The sequence below is a fragment of the Ambystoma mexicanum genome, chromosome 8 (assembly GCF_040938575.1).
Source record: "Ambystoma mexicanum isolate Mex_15411 chromosome 8, UKY_AmexF1_1, whole genome shotgun sequence".
Taxonomy (NCBI): Eukaryota; Metazoa; Chordata; class Amphibia; order Caudata; family Ambystomatidae; genus Ambystoma; species Ambystoma mexicanum.
Genome location: NC_090929.1, coordinates 1,086,437,583 through 1,086,460,847, shown reverse-complemented (window position 1 = coordinate 1,086,460,847; position 23,265 = coordinate 1,086,437,583). Strand labels below are relative to the sequence as shown.

The window sequence follows — 23,265 nt, the reverse complement described above, 5'->3', positions numbered from 1 at the left end:
AATTAATAAACAATAGCCATATTTGGATGCGTGAGGACCGTGAAATATACTTGGGGGGTAACCTTGAAGTTTAGGGGCTTTTTTCCCCCAGGCATACTGTGCGTGTGCACCAGAATATTAATTCCGAGGCTGCCAAGACTGAAGACAGAGAGTGGCCTATTCAAGAATGTTCTTTGTCAAAAAGTGAATGTTGTTGCAAACGCAAGAGTAGGGAGGTGTTAAAACGGTCCGATTGACTAATCACATATTGACATCCTGACCCCTTAAAAGTGAGATGTTGGTTATTTGTAGGTATTTATTCCGCTTTCATGACCGAGCAGCATGGAGTTGGGGCCTACTGTGCACTGTCCACCTGCCCATGGTGTGATGATAGTCCTATTATGTTTTGAGGATAATTGTCTTCTAGAAGTCATTGCCCAGTTTGATGGTGTTAACCATGCCTTGACATCGACCCTCTTCTGTGCTTGTCACAATAGTCATTGTGGTAGCTTAAAAACCTTGAACCTATGGGGATACCATACCACATCTATCTAGGCTTCATAGTGTGAACTAATGCATAGAGACACAAAACCTGCTTTTTAATGAAAATTATTGATCCAGAGCAGAGGAGACACGTAAACACATGTATAATGCTATGCACTAAGCATTTAATTATTTGGCCTCATCATTTACAATGATCGTCCGTGTCCCATTTGAATACCAGCTACATTACACTCCATAACAGAAGATTTTTTCTCATTTTGTTTACTTCTGTTCGTTTCCCATCTTCATGTTGTACTGGGGAAGAATGATGTACCTTAGTTTCTTTTACTGTTCATTATACAAGTACCTCATAATTTCATGTAGTATGCAATAGTGGTGAAGGTGTCCATGAAGTTTGCTTTAATTGTTTACAAATTAATTCAAGCAAGTACAATAGAAGAATTTCTCCCACTAATCCTAAAACTCGAGCCAAGAAGTGAGACTGAGATATGGTTCTCTATAATTAAAAGTATATTTCTTCAGAACACTGGACACACTAAAATAAATGGGCAGCTATAGGCTCTGATGAGTAAAAGCAAAGAAGGAGAATAAATGATCACCATACTGGGCCTATGGTTTTGAAGGTGGTTGCTCATCAGAATGGTCTACAAGGGGTTCACTGTCATTTTTTTCCTTAGGTTTTTTTCATCTTTGGATTTTTTATTGTTTGAACCTTAAACAGGCAAAGACCTCTGTTACACTATCATTGTGTATTCCATTTACATACTCGTAATTTTAATTGCCTGCTTTTTAGTTTTGGCTATTAGGATGTGCTTAAGTGCCACCAAATAGAGAAACCGATTGCATTGGCGAACAAATTAGGAGGGTGATGGAATGTGATGAGGCACACAAACCTGTCCACATTGTTTGGTTATTTACCCACCCACTTACCACTTTGGCAATGCTAATACCTATGGTCATACCCACCACATCCCCCCTCCCCACCCAAAACACTCTCTTGAAGCTAGCTCTATCACACAGTAGCTTCAAACTGTATGATGTATAGTCTTCTGAGAGTTAATTACCACTGTAACTGGGCTCTTGGTGTTATAGAAATGTCTTAAGTGTGCATTCAGACATTTAAGTTATAATCAATAGATCGGTCCTCACATTGAATGCATACATTCCTCATAAAAACAAGCATTAGCAAAGCCAACACTTTTGGCATGTCTATAGGTATGGGGTAGGCATTTCCCAGGCACTGACATCATACGCCCACGGGCTCGCACCATTTTACAGCTGTTGCCAGTTTATATCCAGGTAGTCCCATTATTGCACTGCCTGCTGGAAAATTCCTATCCCAACCTGCACACAAGTTAAAACGTTGCCAGTGTTTGTTTTGTTCACCATGTGTTTCCATAGTAAACGACACCTGATGAAAAGTTGCAAATGAAACGCCACACCAGGGATTTTGTACCAATGAAAGTACATGTCACCCAAGACTTGAACATCTGCTGATTCTAGGACCAAATAGACTACACAAATATGGGTTTGTCTTTAAAGAAATGAAGAGATTTCTGGACAGTTCAGGGCATCTAAAAGGCCAGCAGGCTAGTGCGTGTGACAGGTTGGTACCTCAGGCAGGGCATTAGTCCTGGAACAGAGTGAATCATAATATGCCTGATGAGCTCTACTCCAACGGTCTTGCAGACAGGTAAATGTCAATATGTACTTAAAGCCATATGCTTCATACATAGCAGTTGCACTCAGTCCTCACACCCGCTGCTTCTTTACATCACGTTGCAAATGGTACCAGGTATACTGCCTTCATCCACGCTGGTGTTACAGCTGACCAGTTTGGTGCCTATGATGGAGAAAAAAGGCAATGTGCGTACCCCCTCGCCTGCGAAGCCCCTCAAATACCCCGAATAATGCTCTTCGGCTGAAGACTGCAGCCTCCTGCTGAGCTCTAAATGACTTTTTCATTTTCCGAGGCAGGCACACAGGCTGTTTGGTATTCAGGGGCATCTCACCGGCACTCAGCGCCAGTCGGCTTTGGTCGCATTACTTGATTAAAACGCATATCAACTATTATACAATTCATCTTTTTTTCTGGCCCTTCTCCGCACCGCAAATTCTAAACTATGTTAAATCGTAATGAAACTTGTGGAGCAGGAGATGTTAGTGGGGGTTGCAGGGGTCAGGACCAAGTGGCAAAACGTGGCGAGCCGTTTGTCATTTGTTTCCATTTACTGGGGTATTTTTGGGCAGGTGGGAATGACATGGCATGGTGGGCTGAGCCTGATTACAATCATTGCAGGGGTGGAATCCATTGAGATATGTCTCTGGAGTTTGCAGCCACATAATCTTCAGACGTTTGGAGTCTTGCGTCAACACATTATCCCCAAAAATGCTTTCTTTCTTATCTGTGCAGTCAGGAATCTCATAAATAGCTGAGCTCCCACCGAATGGAACAGCAGGTGCCATAAGCTTCAGCCCTCCGCTGTCTGCTCTGTAATTCAATTGATTTTTGCTTCTTTGGGAAATAATTTGGAGAGGCGAGGGGATCCAGGTTTTTTTTAAAGCCAGGCTTTGATAATGCTGTTCACTATCCTCATGGTGACCACTAGTGGGAGTAGTATGATACATAAGCCCCTTGACATTCGATCTCCCACATTTCTTGAAGCACCTTCCTTAAAGCAGCAACCGTGCTTGAATAAAAAAATTTAAAAAAAGACACCACTTTTGGTTTCTTCCACCCTGACGAGTCCCTTTTCTGTTGTTTTTTTTGTTTTAAATCCAACGATGTCTTCCTTAATATAAGCATATTTTGGGAATACAAAATGCACTTTTTATTCTCCTTATAAACTGAGCACACCCTCTGAGACAATGCTGATGAAATATGTACGCCAATGCAAGGGCCGTTTTACCATAACATCAGCAGGCTCAGCGAAGTCCCAATGGTTTTGAGCGTTTCAGATGGAGGAGTCAGCAGCTTGGATGTTAAGGTCAGGCTGATGGGGTCATTTTACGCTTGCAGTCATGCTGCACCTGTGGACTATCCCGTTTAAAGTCTGCACTGTGCCACGAAGAAAGCCCAACCTGACTGAAATATGCAATATAAGTGAGACCATAAAATAAGAATGTTACAGAATAATTTACAAAAAGGATTTTACCTAAAACACAAATATTCCCAGCATCCCATTCCTACATGTTGTTATTATCTTTATGATGGCTATTGTAAATGCAAGATAACACTCTTTTCCGCAGAGTTCCAACTCCAGAAGGTCTATAGATCCTAATTCCAGATAATAGACTAGATCACATAGGCAAGTCTTGCATAATATATCAGTCCATGGAACAAAATTCCAGATAACAGACCACTCTGGGTAAAAGACCCGTTCTTGTAATCTGGAACCAGTTAACGGGCACAAGTCAGGAGTTGTGTTATAGACCTATCTATAGAGCCAGAATTTAGCTAATAAACCAGTTCATAGAGTAATTCCGTGCATAACAGAGTCGATCCCAGAGACACACTCGATGCTAGTCCATGGGAACGCATTCTGGGGAACAGCTTGCCCATATTGACCAAACCCCATATGAATCAAAACAGCAATGCCACTAGTAGGCGCAAAACAATGTCATTCATAAATACACACCGGTGATGGCATTGCCCTAAAATGCCAGCATTTGCTCCTGTAAGGAAACGCCTTTGATTGTTTTGCGCCAAAAGTCCAGCATTTGCCCCCCTTTAAGGACACACCTGTGATATTGTTGTCCCAATATTCCAGAGTTTGCCCCACTAAGGATACACCTCTGATGGCGTTGCCGAACTTCCCAGCATTTGCCTCAATAAGGGTACTCCCAGCAGCTATCAGGTTCCAACATGGCTTCACTGAAGGACGTTTGTGTGTCGTAGAGCAGCTCCAATAATCACAGCAGGTGGAAAATTCGACCAAATCATGCCAATTTCAGAGAATTGAATGTGTCCCTCTTGGGATGCTCAAAAAGTTTATACGTATAAAGGTACCTGGTGAATGCATTATGTGGGCAATTGCTAGACATTCAGCAATGTTCTCTGTGTCTTCGGTACTTAAAAACCTCCACCTGTTTCTGCCATGATCTAAAGCTACTTTGGGATGGACAGGCACTGTTCAGATGCAAGAGGTGGGTATTTCCCTCTGATGAGTGGGCTCAAAAGTCAAATTAAAAGGACGTTCCATGTAATCACCCAATGCTCCTTTGGAGTGTCCACAAACATCAGCTTAACATTTCACAAAGGACTCATATTTACCGGTGTCTCACAGTCCCATATTCCATATGCTGTGTACACCTTAATGTACCTGGGTCTGGCCTAACATGCACAGTCAACATATGCCAGGACCCTCTTCATATGCCTAGGTTCAGCCTTCGGCTTCAATTTACATCCATCAAATGCTAGAAACATCTTCTTAAGCCAAGGTTCACTTTTAAATACCCAAATACTGCTATTTTATACCGGAAACACCTCCATGTCAGTCTCACATGCCCATGCTCTACACCATCACATGCTGCAGTCTTTCCCCATATGCCAGTATTACACAAACTTCTCTGAACTGTTTCATAAGCCCAAGTTCAGCCTCACAAGCTCAGCATAACATGCAGGAATAGAGATGTATATACGAGGAACAGTTTCCAATGCCCAAGTTCAACTTCGTCTGCGCAGCTTATGCATGGCAACATTCCCCATTACATCTGCAACATTATAATGAAGTTTAGTTTATTTTTCTTTTCGTTCTGAAATTAGTATTTCCGGATTTTTAAATCAGCGTCTGCAAGCCCTTAAATGTAGAGTAAAAACGAGGACTACAGTAGCATCTCCCAAAAGGAATGGGACGTTTTACTTTGTTTTATTTGTATTCCCAAAATCTTTTCATTTGCCCAGGTGCAGCCTCACATGGACTGTCCCGTTTTCTAAAGTTTAAAAACATTGGTCCTCATTAGGAGTATGGAGGTAGCCACAAATTTGGGCCACAATTACTCGACCATCCCGACTTTAGCGGACCCAGTAATTCCCATTCTCGGGACCCGGACCTGGTACATCCCCATTCCCATTTGAGCCCCTATAGGGGCATGGGAAGGATGCTAACAACGGGCCCGTTAATGACGGGCCCATTTTTAGCATCCTGTACTGCTAGCAGGTCCCGCTGTGCACGTCTTGTCTGGCCAGGCGTCCAGAGCGGGACCCGCTGCAGACCTCATAATGTGGCACCCCGGAATGAACGGTGCCGGTCCCTTACCGGCACCGTTCATTCCGCGGCCGCCAGCCTCGTAATGAGGCCCATTGTTTTACTTTATGTTTAAATTTGCTATAAACAAGGTACAGATTGCAAATCCAAGTGGGGGCTTTTAAGCGCATATGTGCCATCTCAGTACTAATGACCGTGCTGGAGCACTTTACAGAAGTTGCAATTTTTATGAAAATAGGATCATTCCCACACATCATTCAACATTGATTGTGGTGTCTGCTGCAGCGCCGTATTACAAAAGCACTGCTTAACATAAAGATTTTGGGGAAAAACATAGAAATTGGCGCCAGGTTACCCTGTGCTCAGCCCCACACACCCTACCTGACCCACCACTGCCTTCCGTGGCGCTTAATAATGTAGTATTGTATATTTAAACAGTACTCGTCATTAGTTTGCAGCACTATCGCCCTTACATTAATGTGTCCTTTGTAAGTCACCTGCTTTCTTATATATATTTTCTGTTTGATTTGCCCCTGGTATATGTCACACTTTTCTACACCTTCATAGACAGGCTCACCACTTGTTCTCATCCTTTTGCTATGGTACACGCACCCCTTGCCATCTGTAAACGTGTTACTGTAAAACATTTCTGTTCTAAATTGATATCGCTGTCTTCAAATAAATACAGATACCAATACAACATGAAAGATGCTGAGGGTGAGAGCTTGGGACATTTTATGACGGCTTTCCTGGGGCACTTTACCATCATTTTGGCAAAAGTGTGGGGGGAGCTTAAACTCTCACAAGACTATGATCAGCGTCAATCTGCAAAGTGCATTTAACTACCCAACTAGATGTGCAGAACTTTTCAGGCAAACAAACTAACACACCATGTTGCAACCTCAGAAATGGATCATGGGTCCTTTGCACTGTGTCAATGTGGTTCTCGATCGGGAGCTTGAATTTGGACCATGTTTGCTGCCATCTTGTTTGAGCTGGGTAACCCCCTGGCATGATTCGTGAAGCTTTGAACAAATGCGGTTCGCAGAGATAGGGACTATGGGCCTCATAACAAGTGTGCCAGTCCGGTAAAAACAGTGCTGGTAAGCCTGCCGGCACTGTTGTTACCGGACTGGAACACTACAAGTCTGCGGGCGGGTACCGTCCTGCCCACCTGCCAGATTGAGAAATGGCAGACTTTCACGGAAGCAGTGGCACTGTTATTAATGGTGCCGGTGCTTCCGGTGAGTCCTATGGGAATGGGGATTAACAATTTATCGGCACCTGACTTCCCGGATCACCGGAGTCATAATCCCCTAGTGATTCTGGCAAGCCAGGCGCCGGTAAATATTGCAAGTCTGGGTACTTGACCCCCCTGTAGATTGCACAAAATGAACGCCAACTACTCGCCCATGTGCTGGAGGAATTGCGGCAGTAAGGGTGATCTATATCACATGTGGTAGTCCTGTGCAAAGGCAGCCCTGTATTGGAATAAAATTCTCAGGCATATAAAAGAAATTACTGGGAAACAATTGCCAGCCGTGGCTAAGGTGATACTTTTGGGTTCTGTGGTTGAAGACATTTATGCAGCAATGGGCAACAACGATGCGCTCATTACTCACTTGCTAATGACAGCAAAAATGACTCATGCCCAAGGTTGGAAAAATCCGAATGGTCCTATTGTTGCATGCTGGTGGGTAAAGATTTGGAATATAGTGGCTATGGAAAAAGTGGGACCCTGAAAGACAGCTAGTATCTGAATTTTCGGGCAATACGGGACCCCTTCTTTGACTTTGTCAGAGACAGAGAAGCACAATACTTTATACCGAACTTGTTGAGAGCTATACAACATTGAGGGCCAACAAGCAAAGAGCGGAGACCCACAAATTAGGAACTATGCTGTGTAATGAAACATGGTGAAAGCATCGGAAGCGTACAGGTTTGATCCATGCCAGGAAGCAATGGGGAGGGAGGGGGAGGAGAGTTGGGTAAGGTTGTTGAATGGCTATTAATGGTACATGTTGGGGTTAGGGTGGGGGGAGTGGAGGGAACGGTTTAGGGTTTGTTTACAACATATAAAACCTCATGTTCACTGGAACTGGGTAAGGAGATGTCGGACGATATACCGGTACAAATTGAACTGACAATTGTAGACATATTAAGATTGGTAATATGATTGTTTTTTGCGAGCATGAATGAAAAATAAAATCCTTTAAAAAAAAATTGCAAGTCCGACAACAACCCGCCAGCAGCACCGGCAGGGTTACCGCCGGACTTGTAATGTGGCCCTATGCGTGTATACACAGATCTCACAAGACAATATAGTTGAGGGGACTGGGATTTGCAAACGACTCTAAATGAATATGTAGGAGTTAAGCACGTGTCCAACTCCTGCATTTTCATTGGCTCCCTAACACCAGGGGGTTTGGGGCAGAACTGGCGTCGTGAGAGGAGGCCTCAAGAAGCCATGATTTCCCACACTAAGGGAATATTTATCTTGACCTCTTTGAAGAGGTAATGATACATACTGTAGGTCTGGGTGCACAGTGGCCCTGTCCCGAACGCAGTATACCGGGTTAGGCTGTGCTCTCCATGCCAGCCAAGTGATTGTGGGCTATCAGAGGCTCAATGGTGGGCAAACCCTCCCTGAATTGGGGTGAGATCATGCCCTCAACCCACCACATATATAAAAAATGAATGAAGGAGTACTTTGCACAGAAGTGGCTAATTAGTAAGATCTCTCCATGGTGTTTGTACAGGTATGCTTAATTCGAGCCATCCTCCATGACATGGCAGTCGGAAACTTGGGAATACATACACTGTAATGTGTGCTGCAGTAGTTAGGTTCAGGTGATCATCTATGGAAATCATAGATGGACTGGGGAGTAGGACGAAAAGCCAACAGAAAAGCGCCTCTAAAAGCAGAGGGGGCTCGACCAATGAAAATCATATCAGGTTACAGCCCCAGTCTGGCAATACCATCGCTGCTTGTTGACTATAGAGCTGTACTGATAAATCTCTAAATTTACCTGACTCTCCCCTTCTACTTCTAGGTAACCGGCTGGACGAAGGTTCAGATGTTGAGTCAGAGCCAGACTTGCCCTTGAAACGCAAGCAGCGACGCAGCCGCACCACCTTCACTGCTGAGCAGCTGGAGGAGTTGGAGAAGGCCTTTGAGAGAACGCACTACCCAGATATCTACACCCGTGAAGAGTTGGCGCAGAGAACCAAGCTCACCGAGGCGAGAGTACAGGTATAAAGCTTTAAAGTTGTACGGATCCACCTTTGTTCATAATACGATTCTGACCATGCTTTCTCAACTGCGCAAAGACATGCACACAACAAGTGCACCAGGCCCAACCATTCACAAGCCCACCATGCTAAACACTAACATCCTGATCCAATTACATCCACTCACAATGGCACCAGACCATGCTAACTCACAAGTGCAGCAGGCCGTACCAACTCGCAATTGCATCGTTCTACACACACTCCCTTATGGTTCCAGGCCATGGACAATCACAACGGTAGACAAACCAGACCCAGTGAACTAGATCGAGGCTATGTTCATACAAAAATAGATTTAGGCCACAAACACACACAACTGCACTAGACCACACTCACTAGACCGCACTCACAACTGTATCCAGACACTAACACTGTATTTTTTTTGTATTTGTATGTGTGCACCCATCCACCCCCTCGCTCAGGCACTCTCACAAGAATAAACAAAATAAGTTTACTTAGTGAATTATTTACTCATTGACTTACCCAGACACTCCTCCAGGCGCTGGCCTGGGTATTGAATCAGGCAGTCACCCAGTCATCCTTCCATTTGCTCACAGTCACCTCAACCATATCCTATGAAGTTCAGAACACTGCCAAAGACGCTTCTGTCCCGTACCGTATAGAAACCCTAGAACATACTTCCATTAGTCTCACAAACATAGAAATGTAGCGCTTTGAAATGGCCATTGGTGGCATAAGCGCTTTACAAAAAAGAAAAATAACTAATTACCATGTCTATGTTAATATGCTGCAGTCGACGGTGAATAGTGCAGTGTCCCTGCTGTAGCGTTGTAGATTTGACATTCCTATACTAACGCTGTTGGCTTGGCGCACCATATTGCATTATTCATATGGCCATGCTTCTGATTGGCAGTGTATAATACAGTATTTTGGTGGTGCCAGGTAACATATTGGTGTCACTGAAATAGATTTGGCAGTGTATGCAGGGGTTTTAAATAGCCCTGTCCCTGGTAGCTGTACAAAAGAGGTCTAGTATACAGAGAAATAATGGCCAGCTGAGGAAGGGCTCCAGTGTATACTTCTGTAATGACATAGATCTAGCAGTGGACAGTCTAGTATTCTTGTAGTAATGATGTAGATTTGGCAGTATATTGTGCATTATTTCTATTATAAGTTGTTAGATTCGGCAGCCTGCAGTGGAGTAGCCCCATGCTGATGCTGTGAGTTGGCACCCTACACTACAGTACTCCTGTGTACTTATTGTACAGTTGACACTGTACAGTGCAGTCTTCCAATGGTAATGATGTGAATTTGGCAGTCTATAGTGCAGTATTCCTATGTAATGCTGTGGATGTGGCACACCAGAGTACAGTATTCCTCTGGTCATGCCGTAGATTCGGTAGTGTTTAGTGCAGCATTCCTGTGGTATGGTGGTAGATTTAGCTGGGGATACCACATTATTCTTCTAGTTACATTTTTCATTTGGCCAATTAAGAGTTCCTGGTGTGTTGCTGACCATACTATATCTACACCGTCACCTATGAGGTAATGATTCCTCTGTAAATGCCCAAGTTTCCTCCTAGGGAGGTGACGACTGATACCTAAAGGCAAAAGAGTTACTCGGGCATTTTTCATACATGGTTAAAACACACAGATGCTCTTGAGGTGCGGTGGGGGTGATGGAGCCAGGGAGTGGGGTGAGCGGTGCATTCAGGGTCCCGGAGTATGCATTTGGCAACAACGTGCCGGCCATCATTTTGATCTTTGGTATCAAACAATACAGGTATGGGTAGAAGGAGATCTTTAAGAATATGCCCATGAAAGCGGTGGGCTTCTCTGCTTCAGAGGGCACAAAACCGGCATATAAAGTAAATGCCCAGTTTTGTTTTGCATGGAGTGCAAGTTCTGAGGTGTGGTCTGTTTTGGGACCTGAGGCAGAGGGAGCTAAAGCGATCAGCCCAGATTCAAACATGTTGGTCCAGTGCAGTGAGAGGACAGTAGATTCCACGATCTCTCCCGATTCCACAGATGACGACTCAACTACTCAGCCATAAACAGCTGATCAAATAAATAAGTGTATAGATACATTGAGAACTATCTCCAGGCCCTTTCATTATGCACACTGTCTATGCCCAACACTCTCTAATTTAAAACTCCATAATTTCTTCTGTGCTTAACGGCTTTTCAGCAGTAAAATGCACTTTGAACCAAATAGAAAGTAGACAATTCTGCCCTGACTTTTTGTTAACATATTACTGTGTTTTATATTTAAACAATCTAGGTGTGGTTCAGCAATCGTAGAGCAAGGTGGCGTAAACAGGCAGGAGCCAATCAACTGGCAGCTTTCAATCATCTCCTGCCCGGCGGATTTCCACCCACAGGAATGCCAAGTTTGCCACCCTATCAGCTTCCAGACTCCGGCTATGCAAGTGCCCTAGCACAAGGTGAGCGATGCTTGAAGGGTTCAAGAAAAACTTCACTCCCTTGCTTCCCATAAATGACTCAGACACCTTCGATACTACCTCCTCTCAGTGCCATTTAGATACTTTGCAGCAGGACACCCGTGCGCCCGTATTCTAACTGTAGCCACTTGCAATCCAGGGCCCTCTCACTGCCTTCCCTGAATGCTGTCTACGTGTACTGCCTTCCCCTAACGCTCTCTATGTACAGCTCAAAGCAAACTGGCCAGAAAACTCTATGACTTACCTCAGTGTTACTGAGGGGTCGAAGTGTAAAGAAAAAGTAGTAGAACAATGTTTCCTTTGCCCTGCCCCCTTTTTTTGACACCTTCACCCACTCCCCCTCACCCCCCATTGAAGCATCATGCCTGAGGCATTTGTTTCCGCCACTCCCAACGAAAACACAGTGAAAGAAAATGTTGCTGATTTTTGTGTGTGTGTGTGTGTTGCTATGGCCATATAATCCACACACTGAAGAGCTTCTGATCTCACATTTGTCTTACATATATTAATAATATCACACTGGGTTCTTATTCATCATCACTAATTTCTTCCAGACGGGGGAAGCACAGTGCACAGACCTCAGCCCCTGCCACCCTCCTCCATGCACCAGGGTGGATTGTCAGCTGCTGATGCCAGTTCAGCCTACGGACCCCGACACAGCTTCACCAGCTATTCGGACAGCTTCATGAACCCAGGCGGGCCAACTAACCACATGAATCCGGTCAGCAATGGGCTGTCTCCACAGGTAAGAGCATTATTCGGAGGGCACAATTATTTTTTTATCTATATTTTCATTTTAACAGATGACATGGTGTTTACAGTTGTATTGATGCCACACAAGCTTTGCATTTGGTAAGGTGGGTACAAAGTGTTTGTAGACTTTGTGCAGTCAAACCAGTTCATTGGGCCTCATCACGAGTTGGGCGGTAACGCTGGCACTATCTGCCCTACCGCCAAACCCACCGGCGCTATTAGCGCCGGATCACGGGCTTGGCGGATTTGGAATTCCCCACTGAGCCCATTCGGGAATGCCCCATTCCCGAATGGGCTCAATGGGGAAATTTCACGCTCATACTGCCGGCGGATTTCCCGACGGCGGTATGAGCGTGAATTTTCGGCGGATTGCTCCCCAGCTCAGAGCTGGGGAGAAATCCGACGAAGCCCTGATTTGGCGGTCCCTTAAATCCGGCGGTAACAGCGCTACCGCCGGATTTAAGGGTTACAGCCAAACTCATGATGAGGCCCTAAGTCTTTATTGTGGTCGCATAGTAGTATCAGTATATATGTTGACCACAGAATGTGCTGCCTTATTATGGTTGCATGGTGCTTGCCGTCTTCATGGTGGTTACACTGTTGCCCACATCCGACTCTATTGGCGGTAAGTGGCTGTCCCTAGTGGGTCATTACGACCCTGGCGTTAAGGGTTTAACGGCTCCGTAAAAGGTGTCGGCACCGTTAAACCCTTAACGTCTGATTACGAGGTCCCTTTGCGGGACCCGCCACCCGTCAAAGTAGGGTGCCGCAAAGGGACCTCGGTGCTAATTATGGTACCACAATTTGCGGTACCGTACTTAGCGCCTTCCCCAGTCCCATTGAGCCCTATGGGGCGAAAATGGGAATGGGGAAGGGCCATGGTGAAATGGGGAAATACCGCCCCGCCAACCTTGGAATGGGGCGGTATTTCCCCATTTCACCATGGCGGACTCATTACAACACCGGCACCAACCATGGTGCTAATAGCGCCATGGTTTAGCGCCGGGGTTGTAATGAGGGCTATGTGGTTGACTCCCAATCTTTGCACTCTTTATGATGGCCCTCATTACGATACTGGCGCTAAACCATGGCGCTATTAGCACCATGGTTGGTGCCGGTATCGTAACGAGTCCGCCAATGTTCAACGGGGAATTACCACCCCATTCCAAGGTTGGCGGGGCGGTAATTCCCCATGGAACATTGGCCCTTCCCCATTCCCATTTTTGCCCCATAGGGCTCAATGGGACTGGGGAAGGCCCTAAGTACGATACCGCAAATTGCGATACCGTACTTAGCACCAAGGTCCCTTTGCGGGTCCCTACTTTAACGGATGGTCTAGACCAGCCGTTCTGGTCGGGTCCCGCAAAGGGACCTCGTAGTAAGTAGCTAATGGGTTAACGGCGCTGCAGCCTTTTACGGCGCCGTTAACCCATTAGCGCCAGGTTCGTAATGAGGCCCTATATCTTGCATTGTTTGCAGGATGTAGTAGTGCTCCAAAGCGGCTGCCTGCTGCATGTAGCACTGTACAAAACTTAAAAAATGAGTAAATAATTGTCATACAGTTTGCAGTCTGTATGGTATTCTCATAGTCTTTGCAGTTGAAACGGTGATTCTGCAATTGTGGCAGTCTTTACAATGTCACACCTTATTTGCAGTCGTTTTTGCAGTTACATACCGCCAGTAGAGTCGGATGTGGGTAGAGAGTTTTCGAACTTTATGTTGGTAAACGTTGTTTTTAGTCATTATAGTGATTGTACACCTTTTGCAGTCATTATAGGGCACACATAGTGCTTTGTAATTTCCATTGTAGTCGCACAGTGATTGCAGTACTTGGGTAGGTTCACATCAAATGTGTACACAGTGTTGTGTTCCCAACATTGTTGCAGTCTTTATGATGTCACACAATGTGAGCAGTCTGCAGGGTGAAGAATACTGTTGTGTGCCTTTCTGATGGTCACCCAGAGCCTGCATTACTGATGCTCACACACTTATTGTGTTTTAGTATGGTTGTCACACAGAGTTGCAATCTTAATGATGTCATGCAGTGTGTGCAGCCTTTGTTATGGTCACATAGTGTTTGCCGTCTTTGAGGTGAGAAACCATTATAAACATTGGAACAAGTGATCCTCAGAAACAGGGGGATTGCATAGCTTCAACTAATCTTTCTAAATTGACCAGTTTGCAGAGAGTGTCTACACAAGCTCATTACAAAAGAGGAAATTCTGAATCAACCACGTCCCTGAAGCTTAATAAAGCACTGGGACTGGATGTCTTCACCAAGTTTTTTTTTCATAAAACACCACGGCCCTCACTACTAAGGCCAATGTGTATTCTGTTTAAATAATTTCTGAAATGTGTATGGACCTCATAATCCATGGTAGAAGCTGTGATAACCATTGTACCAAAACGGACAAGAACTCTGTAGGATGTGTCCTGTTGTCCAATTGCTCTCCTTAAATCAATGCAAAAATATTCTCCAGGGCCCTGCAAATTGCCAGGATGTCTTAATGTCATCTCTTGTCCACTCTATTCATTTCATTAGTATGGTTTTTGTTGATATATTTTTAAAAAACAGTGATATGACTCGCATGGTTACAACATTTATGTAAGGGCTGGCTATAATTCCACCCTTTGAGGTGAGAAGACTTTTGAGATGATAGACTTGGGCTTTCTGACCAGAGGTTCGGAGGGAATAAACTTTCAGAAAAACCGCTAGCATTACATATTCTTTAATTGTAGAATCCCGAGCTCCAGAAGCAAGCATGGCGATGTGAAATGTGAATGCTTAAGGCATCATATGTTGTGTTTGTGTTCACGAGATCCAATTGAGGGCATACGTGCATGATGTGATGTTGCATCTTACTAACCCCCACATTTTGGTCACTCAGGACTTTTTCCCCTTTTAAATGGGCTAAGAGGAGTATTAACGAATTGAGTGTATGTATCCCCATGAAGATTCAAGATGCATGTATGTATCTAAGAGTAAACTCTCAAATGCCCTCTGTAGATTTTGTAAATAGGCAGAGTCATGGTAATCAAGGTGAACACCCTCCCAAATTGCTTTACCTTTTCTAAGCCTTACCTAATGGATTTTCTAGGGCTGACTTGCTCAAAATACAGTATTCCCAGCACAATCAAGAAACTCCTCATTAGACCTATGAAGGAAGGACGCCTCCGATGCCCCGATATTACACTATAATATCAAACGTTCCCACTTAGAGCCATGCACAAATGGTGCAGGAGAGTCTCGGGTGAGCAATGTTGAGAGATGGACCATATAGTAGTCTACTAATAGTTTGGTTATGGATGGAAAAAAGACCTACATTTCTGTATGTGAACCTTATTACAAGGGAAGTTATGTTATTAGGATTTGTATAGTGCACCAGTGCCATTTGCATGGTCTGCAGGCGGTCCGGTGGATCTGTAAGGGAGTAGGTGAGTCTGGTTAGTTGGAAGGCGAGGGAAGGCAAGATGGTAGTGCTTTTGGGTTGAGGTTGCAGATCGGAAGTACCCTCAGCTCAGCGTGCTTGTAAGCTTTCTAGGTGTGAAGTGTAGGAGGCATTGCCAGCGTTGTACCCAGAGGGACTGCCTTGTGCTGGTAGCATGGGAATGTGTTGGTGGACATTTGGAATGTTTGAAGTATGCGCAGAGGATCTTTTTCTTAAAGCTGTGTGCAAGTGGCTGATTAATATATGTGTTTGGCGAGTAAGGTGGAGACAAATTGAGGGTTAGTCAAAAGGTGGGACGTGTTCTTTGGGTTTATGATGGGCTTTCAAATTATTGGTCTTGCAGTCGGTTGCATTATGGTGAGATGTGTTTGGATTTAATGGTTGATGCATGAAGATGCCCTGTTGTGAGGTTTGGCTATTCTGGGAGACAGGGAATGCATCATCTTAAGGTGTTTGCAGTGCCTTGATATGATGTCTGCTAGTCGTTTTAGTTTCCTGAGTGCCATGCAATGTGTTCTAGGCAGAAGGTCGGTGGGGGGGAATGGAGTCAAGTTTTCTGTTCCCTTAGGTTGTGTCTGTGCATGAAAGTCATACTATTGAGGAGAGTTAGATTTTGCTGCTTGATGTGTGTAGGTTCAACTTTCTTTCTGTTAAAAGTTGAAAAGCACATTTTTAGAGTTTTCCTGAATTTCACGTGGTTTTTTAGGGTGCAGACATCCGCTAATAGTGTGTTTCAGTGTTTGGCCACCATAGTGGATAAGGCAGAGCGTCCACGTCTTTCTCTGCAAAGTCTTGTTTCTAGAAGCATGTTGTTTCTCGATCTTTGGTCTCCGGTTGGTTTATAGTCTGATTTTCCTTTGAAGGAATTCTACTCCTTGGCCTTCAATTGCTCTGTGGGTAATGCAGAGGACCTTAAACTGGATCCCTTTTTGTATTGGTAGTGGAGTGCTCTGAGAGCCAGTGTTATGTGTTACCTGTTGAGTCTGTGTAGGAGTCTGTATTTTGGATCATTTGAAGTTTCTTTGTGAGGTAGTCCAGCATTCCTAGGTGCAAGAGGTCAGGAATGAGCGGTCAGCAAAAATGGAATGGGTGTCCTTTTCCTCACTCTTTATGCCCATACGACATTACTCAGATATTACACCCTCATTCACCAGGAGGAGTTGTGAAAGAGAACGATTGTGTTAATCCAACACAACGTTTTGAAAATAGGGTCATCAGGTGATTTGAAAATTGTAAAAAGTCACTGTTCAATCAAAAATGATAAGCTGCAATATTTATCCCTTTAACCCGACTCTCCTCTCCTGGTCTCCCTCTTTGTTTCAGTTTTACTGTCTTTCCTCCATCTCTACGCCCCTGTCACTTCTCCTCCCCCTCATTTGAGGTAGTGGGTGTCACACCCCTTCCATGTGGTGGGAGCCACTGGGAAACGAAATTCCTCTAAGACTTCTAGTAAGCACATATAATCACAAGTTCCTGTAAGATACACAGTCACATGCATAATGGAACTAGGACAGTACGGCAGGACGATTGGGACTGAGTAAAGGGGAGGTTGGACAAGCACTCTATTTCTTATGTTTCCAAGGTTTGATACTTTTTAGAATCACCACCTTAATCATGTCGGAGCACTTTTTCTGGAAACTGGTGTTTTGTGACCTTCGCCAGGTGCATCCAGACTGTAGTCTGGGGGGAAGAGGGGGAGGAAAAGTGACAGGGGTGTAGAGATGGAGGAAAGACAGTCAAACTGAAACAAAGAGGGAGAACAGGAGAGGAGAGTCAGGTTAAAGGGATAAGGATGATTTTGGGGATCGTTTGGTCATGTATGTGACATTGATCCAGCCAAAGTGGATCATGGATCTGAAGTACAGAGAATAGAGAACTTAAATTCAAAGGCTTTTGAAGGAGAAGGGAGTAGTTACTTGAAGGCAGTGTTGATTTAAAAAATATATATACCATATGATTGTAGTGTGTGGCTGTATGACGAACTTGAGATCTGCTCCAACAAACCTCTTGAAGCATGGAGACTTTAATTGAATACCATGGGATACAAACTTCTATATAGTTGGTATGCAACACAATAATGCTGAAGTCTCATGAGCCCCAAACAGATTTGTGATGCAGGAGAAAGGGGTATCATGCTATGTTTGTGGGTAAATGCCCTAAAGACAATGCATTCTGGGGGTGGGGGTTATATGGTGAGATTATATGTTGCATTGTTTACATTCAGAGGGGTAGCACTTGTTTTGCCGATCTACTTTAGCAAGATATCAGCAGAGATAAAAAAGAAATGCAAGTTGTAAGCTACAGGCTAGGCATTAAAGGTCACTTGCCTCTATTCTCGACATGCACATAGCACATGATTTCTAACTCACTTAGTCAATAAACACTTGCCAATGGATAGTGGTTAGTGGATATTTTGAAGCCCCGATTTCAGTGTCAACCCGGTTTCAGTTTCACTTCTGTTAATGTTATGGGTTCTAGTACTGTGCACTGTTTTCACTCGCGTGGTCTTTTGGTGCTCTGGCGGTTCTGCAATGGAAGGAAGATTGATTTTTTTTTTTAGTGGGATTGAGAGGGAAAAGAGCAAGAGAGCTTTAATGTTCTGTTGGCAGCTTCAGTTCGGAGAAATCGGTCACTGCGTGCTGGTGCGTTTTGTGGTGGTAGCCATCATGTGGTGTTGACGTATGACTGTGTATGATTTGGGTTTCATGTTGGGTGTTGTGAAGTGTGTGCGGTTTGTGGTGCGGTAGAGGTATGGTTGTGTGTAGTTAGTTCAGAGTTTGAGGGGGAGTGTGCAGGATGGTGAGATTTTAGTACGGTTAGTTAGGAGCAACACATTTCCTGCCCCCAACACTCTAACCAAGTGCAATACATTTCCTGCCCCCAACAATCCATCTAAGTGCGGCACATTTCCTACCACCAACAATCCATCTGAGGGCATCACATTTCCAACCCCCAGCAATCCATCTAAGCGCGATACATTTCCTACCCCCAACAGTCCAACAATGTGGGTCCTTATATTTTGGCATGCTGCCCGGTACATACATTAACCATTTTTCTACAACCTCTGTTTTTGGCCAAGCAAATGTATGTATTCTGTTTATCATTCAGTTTTAAGAAGCCAATGATTTTGTAATCAAAGCCTCCAAATGAGCACCATTTAATGTGTACTAAAATGATTGCAGAAGTGTGTTCTACCTTCAACAAGGTCCACTTTGCTCTAGTTACAGATGCTGCCTTTCTCTGCTTTGCAGGTCTGCCTCGGATTGCCTCATTAGTTGCCTCTTGTTTTCACTATCAGTGGATATCCTGCGAGGCTGTCCACTTTTTTAGCAATGTTTAAGATTTCACCTTGCTCTGTGTCTCAGACTGGGTTTATTCCTTTCTTTTGGCTGAAGATTTAGGGATTCGTGTCAATGACGATTCCGTTATGTTGGGTATTTCCTCAGTTGTTTGCTTGGTTCTACCGTTCATGTGGGTCTAGAATTTGATGGACTGTTTTAGTTCGAGATATGTTATGTTTCCCAACTTCGTCTCTGTGCGCATTGACAGGTTTATTTCTGTAGATATTTTCTGCTGGTGTTTTGTCACACTTGTTAATGCATTGATTATTAATTGTCGACAGGCTCCTCCACATCCATATGGGAGAATGTGTTCTTATTAAGATTCTTATTTACAATCCCAGGAAAAAACAGTTTATCGAATTGGATGTGTATACAAACTTAGAAGATAAGACTTGGTGCATGGTATTCCTATAAAAAAAGATACACAGAAGGCCAGAGTGAGTATTACTCCCCGAATAGTGCATAGTCCATCGCTGGAGTTTATGTGAAGGATAGTGGAAGAATGATTATCTTGGATGCAGATCGCTCGTCAGAGTGCCTCAACGGTTTAGTTTCAACTGGATGCAGATGCACTATTTTTAAAGGGGCATGACTGAGTTCAGTGGACCCGAGTATTGGGTCAATTTTTTACGAAAAGGAGGACATGTTTAACTGGTCCTTCCCCAAAGCACTGTGTAGAAAGCTCATTTTATGGTTCTGGTTCTGTAGAGGGAGAGCAGTCAAAGAGTCTCCTTTGGCAAGTGCTCAGTTATTCTTGCCCTAACTAGCACAGCCTCCCTGGCTGGAGGGGCCAGTTGCGTGACAAAAACACAGCCCTGCAACCCGGTGTCCAGAGGTAATGTCAGAACAAAACGGTCTTCAAAGGGACACCAACGAGCTGCAAAACAGGCTCCACAAGACTCCAACAATGCGACTTCCGTTTGAGGGTAGATGATACATAGGCTGTTCACAATCCCAGAACCTTACAAGGAGCTACAGTACGAACAAGTAGCAGCGATCAGGGGTGTAGGAGATTAATGGGTCTCATTCCGACCCTGCCGTATCCTGGCGGTTGAGTCGCCAGGATACGGACAAATGTGGATGCCATCACTGGCACTCGGTCTGGCGGCATTGCCGCTGAAATACGAGTGCCGGCGATGCAGTGTAAATCCCCATTCATGGAGTCCCATTGGACTCCATGAGTGGATTTGCCGTCATTACCGCCACTGGCTCGGTGAGGTTGTCACCCATAGACCCCATTTTAAACTCTCTAGGAAGCTATTATAAGTTTACCTGTGACCCTGAAAGAGGCACATGAGAAAATATATCCCCAGGAGTACCCCATGCACTGCATCTAAGGAGGTTGCGGATATGGGTAGGGGGTTAAAGCCCGTCCATTTCACCGGTGTAGGCAAGTAGGGCCGGGAATAAGTCCCCCCTTCCCCATGCAACTGGCATTGAGGCCATGGAAAAAGCAGAGGAGAGGGGTGTGCCTGGACCACAACCCGCAAACCCCCATTTCTTCAGGACAACACTGGGGCCCATCTCCCCCTAACCATTGACACTGGCCCTAAATTCAGTGGTGCTCCTCGCTGTGCCATGTCTGATGCCTGTCTCACAGGAGCCCGTTTCTACTGGGCGACTCGGTCGCTGCTGTCGCTCTGCTGAGACGGATTCCATCCTAAGGAGCGTTCCAAATGAGACACGCTCTCTTCGAGAGTGGGCGGTCTGCAAGGAGTGTTAAATAGCCAGCATTATGAAAAAACTGATGCAAATCACTGGTAAAGAGAAAATTATGTGCAATTACCAACCGATACTGGGCAGCTCTGCCCACCCCGACCAACAAGATCTCATTAACAGGCAGAAAATAAGATTGAAATGGTGCGTAAAGGAGCTGAAAAATGAATTTGAATGCTGCATTTGTCCACAATTACCCCCGCGTTCACACATATTTTATTGCAGTTTTTTTATTATTCCTAATCTCTCCATCCCTGAAAGCAGATTGGAGCCGTCGTGCCATTACAGCGGCTGAGGGAGGGGGTATTAAGGCTTCCCGCGTCCCTGAGAGAAAGCGGGCCTCGTGGTGTCTGGGAGGATGCTGTGCAGGACAAGGCGGCTTCTATGGCTTAGCATGCACCGTGGAGGCGCATGCGCAGACTGCGCGCCATGCAGAGAAATCAAAGGATTCCCTGAACAAATGTAATGTTTTAACACTGCACCCTCCTCTTCATCTTTACCCCTAACACTTCTGTCACGACCACATTTCTACTTCTCTTGCTTTGCTATTTTTATTTCCTTTCGATTATGCTTCTCACTTGCTGCACTTTCATATTATTTACGTTGTAACCCGAGTCCCTTAGACACTTCTCTTGCTATATTATTTTTTATTTTATTTTGATTGTTTCTCTTTTGCTGCAATCTCACCCTTTTTCTATTGATTCTCAATTTAACAATTCTTTATAGCCATGATTCACCTACTTATTTTATTATTTTATTTAAACTAGTTTACTGCGCTGACAGGGCAAAACATTAGAATGTGCCCCCCTGACTGGCACAGGTCACTCCTAAACGAAACCTCTGTGTCATGCGACAAAACCCTCCTCAATATCAATAACTCATTGCTAAACAAATGAAGTTGGTTTCATTACATTGTATTTCAAGTACTTTACAGAAGAAATCTAATGTGAAAACACAGCTCTGGCGACCCAAGTAAATACTTCTTCTGTCACCTACTCTTAGGGATGGCCTTATCTGAATGCAGTTGCATTGTGCCCATACTGACACACTGTGGTGTGACCAGCCTGCCAGGGTCTGAGGACCTACAGACCACCGACCCTATGTTGCAGGCGTGAAGATCGAACCAAGAAATATGAATTATTTTCTGATAGGTTATCATTCCAAGGTGGATAGTCTGGTACACTCTTAATGTACTCTCACTAGATATCCCTATCAGAGAGGGAAAGGGGATACATATGTGTATTCTGGTTTTGTTTTTTATGGAGTGCTTCAATCTAAAGCACTTTAAATAGGACATATTTACATACATTACTATTATTACCCAAATCGAAATTGGCACTCATTTATCGATCTCAGAAGGGTGAAAGGCTCATTTGGCCTTGCTGGGATTTGAACCTGCGACCAGCAGATCAAACACAGATCTCAATAATGAGTGTTTAACCTGTTGAGTTATCTTACCAGCAAAATAGCACCAGTGAGTGTTCCTGTCTGCTTTGCATGAAATCACAGAGCATTTCGAGAATATAACAATGATCAAAGATCTCTATATTTGATAAACAAGTCTGTGATAAAAAAAAGGTTGTATGTGTGAATCAGTGAATAAATAACAGACACACAGCTTGATGCGTTCACAACACTCACCCTAACATGAACATTTTTGTAACACTGAACCATACATACTCATTTGGACATCTTACGTTTTTGGAATTGAGGATAAAATGGCTGCAACATCAGCCACTCAAATGGGGTATAAGGGCTCTTTTGTTTCTTGTTTCTGGAGAAAGTTAGATGAGGTGCTGGCTCTAAAGAACCAGGAAACAGGGCTGCAGCTATGTTACAGTAATGAAGAGGCACTACCACAGCAGGGTGGGTTGATAACATGACAGTCCCTAACCAGCAGCACCAACATAGGAGCAAGACCAAGGACAAGCATAAGGGCATTGCCGAACAGGAGTGGCTGTCATACGGGCCTACCTATACAAGAAGACCTCACTGCAGTGTTTTGATAGGCAGGTTCATCACCTCCATAATGATTGTTCCTATATTTGCCAATCACTTTACCATAGGAGAAAATTATGTTTGCTCTTCTCTCTGTGGATAGACAGTAAACGTGTTCTACTTGCCACTTATAGTATTAGAACTAAATGTTAAAGATGATGATGATGTGTTTAAAGAAGCACCTAAACATTTCTCTTATTTCAATATACAACTAGTATGCTATTTTATATTATGTTGATTGGTATCTGCAAATTCCATATCGGCTATGGGTAGTGCATCCATCACCCCAATGAGCCAGTGGGAATTGAAGCTTGTACCCCAAATATGCTCACACTGTGAGAAGCAGATGTGGATGGTGGCAACAAGGGTCAGGGACCTGTCTGCCTCATGCGTCTGAGGTGCACTTGAAAATATTTGAGCCTTAGCACTTATTTCTTTACAAATTAAGCACTGCCAACTTGGATTTGCTGTTTTCAAATGTACTTGGTGTGGTCTTCTGGAAACATGAAGATAATCTGACTCTTTGGGGATGAACTTGGGGTCCCCTACCCCACCCTTGTATTATAAACCCTGACCAGAAGACAGTCATTATGTTCCTCATAAGAAA

The 23,265-nt window shown here is 44.3% G+C and overlaps 1 protein-coding gene across 6 annotated transcripts in view; it reads left to right on the top strand.

Annotated features, from left to right (window-relative positions):
* The window catches only part of PAX7 (paired box 7), a 170,683-nt gene that overhangs the window by 94,964 nt on the left and 52,454 nt on the right, over positions 1-23,265 (top strand). For all 6 annotated transcript variants that reach the window (XM_069611085.1, XM_069611084.1, XM_069611082.1 and 3 more), the window contains 3 exons: positions 8,744-8,943; positions 11,221-11,383; positions 11,956-12,146. In XM_069611085.1, coding sequence (XP_069467186.1) covers positions 8,744-8,943; positions 11,221-11,383; positions 11,956-12,146 — 554 coding nt within the window. The remainder of the gene's footprint in view (positions 1-8,743; positions 8,944-11,220; positions 11,384-11,955; positions 12,147-23,265) is intronic.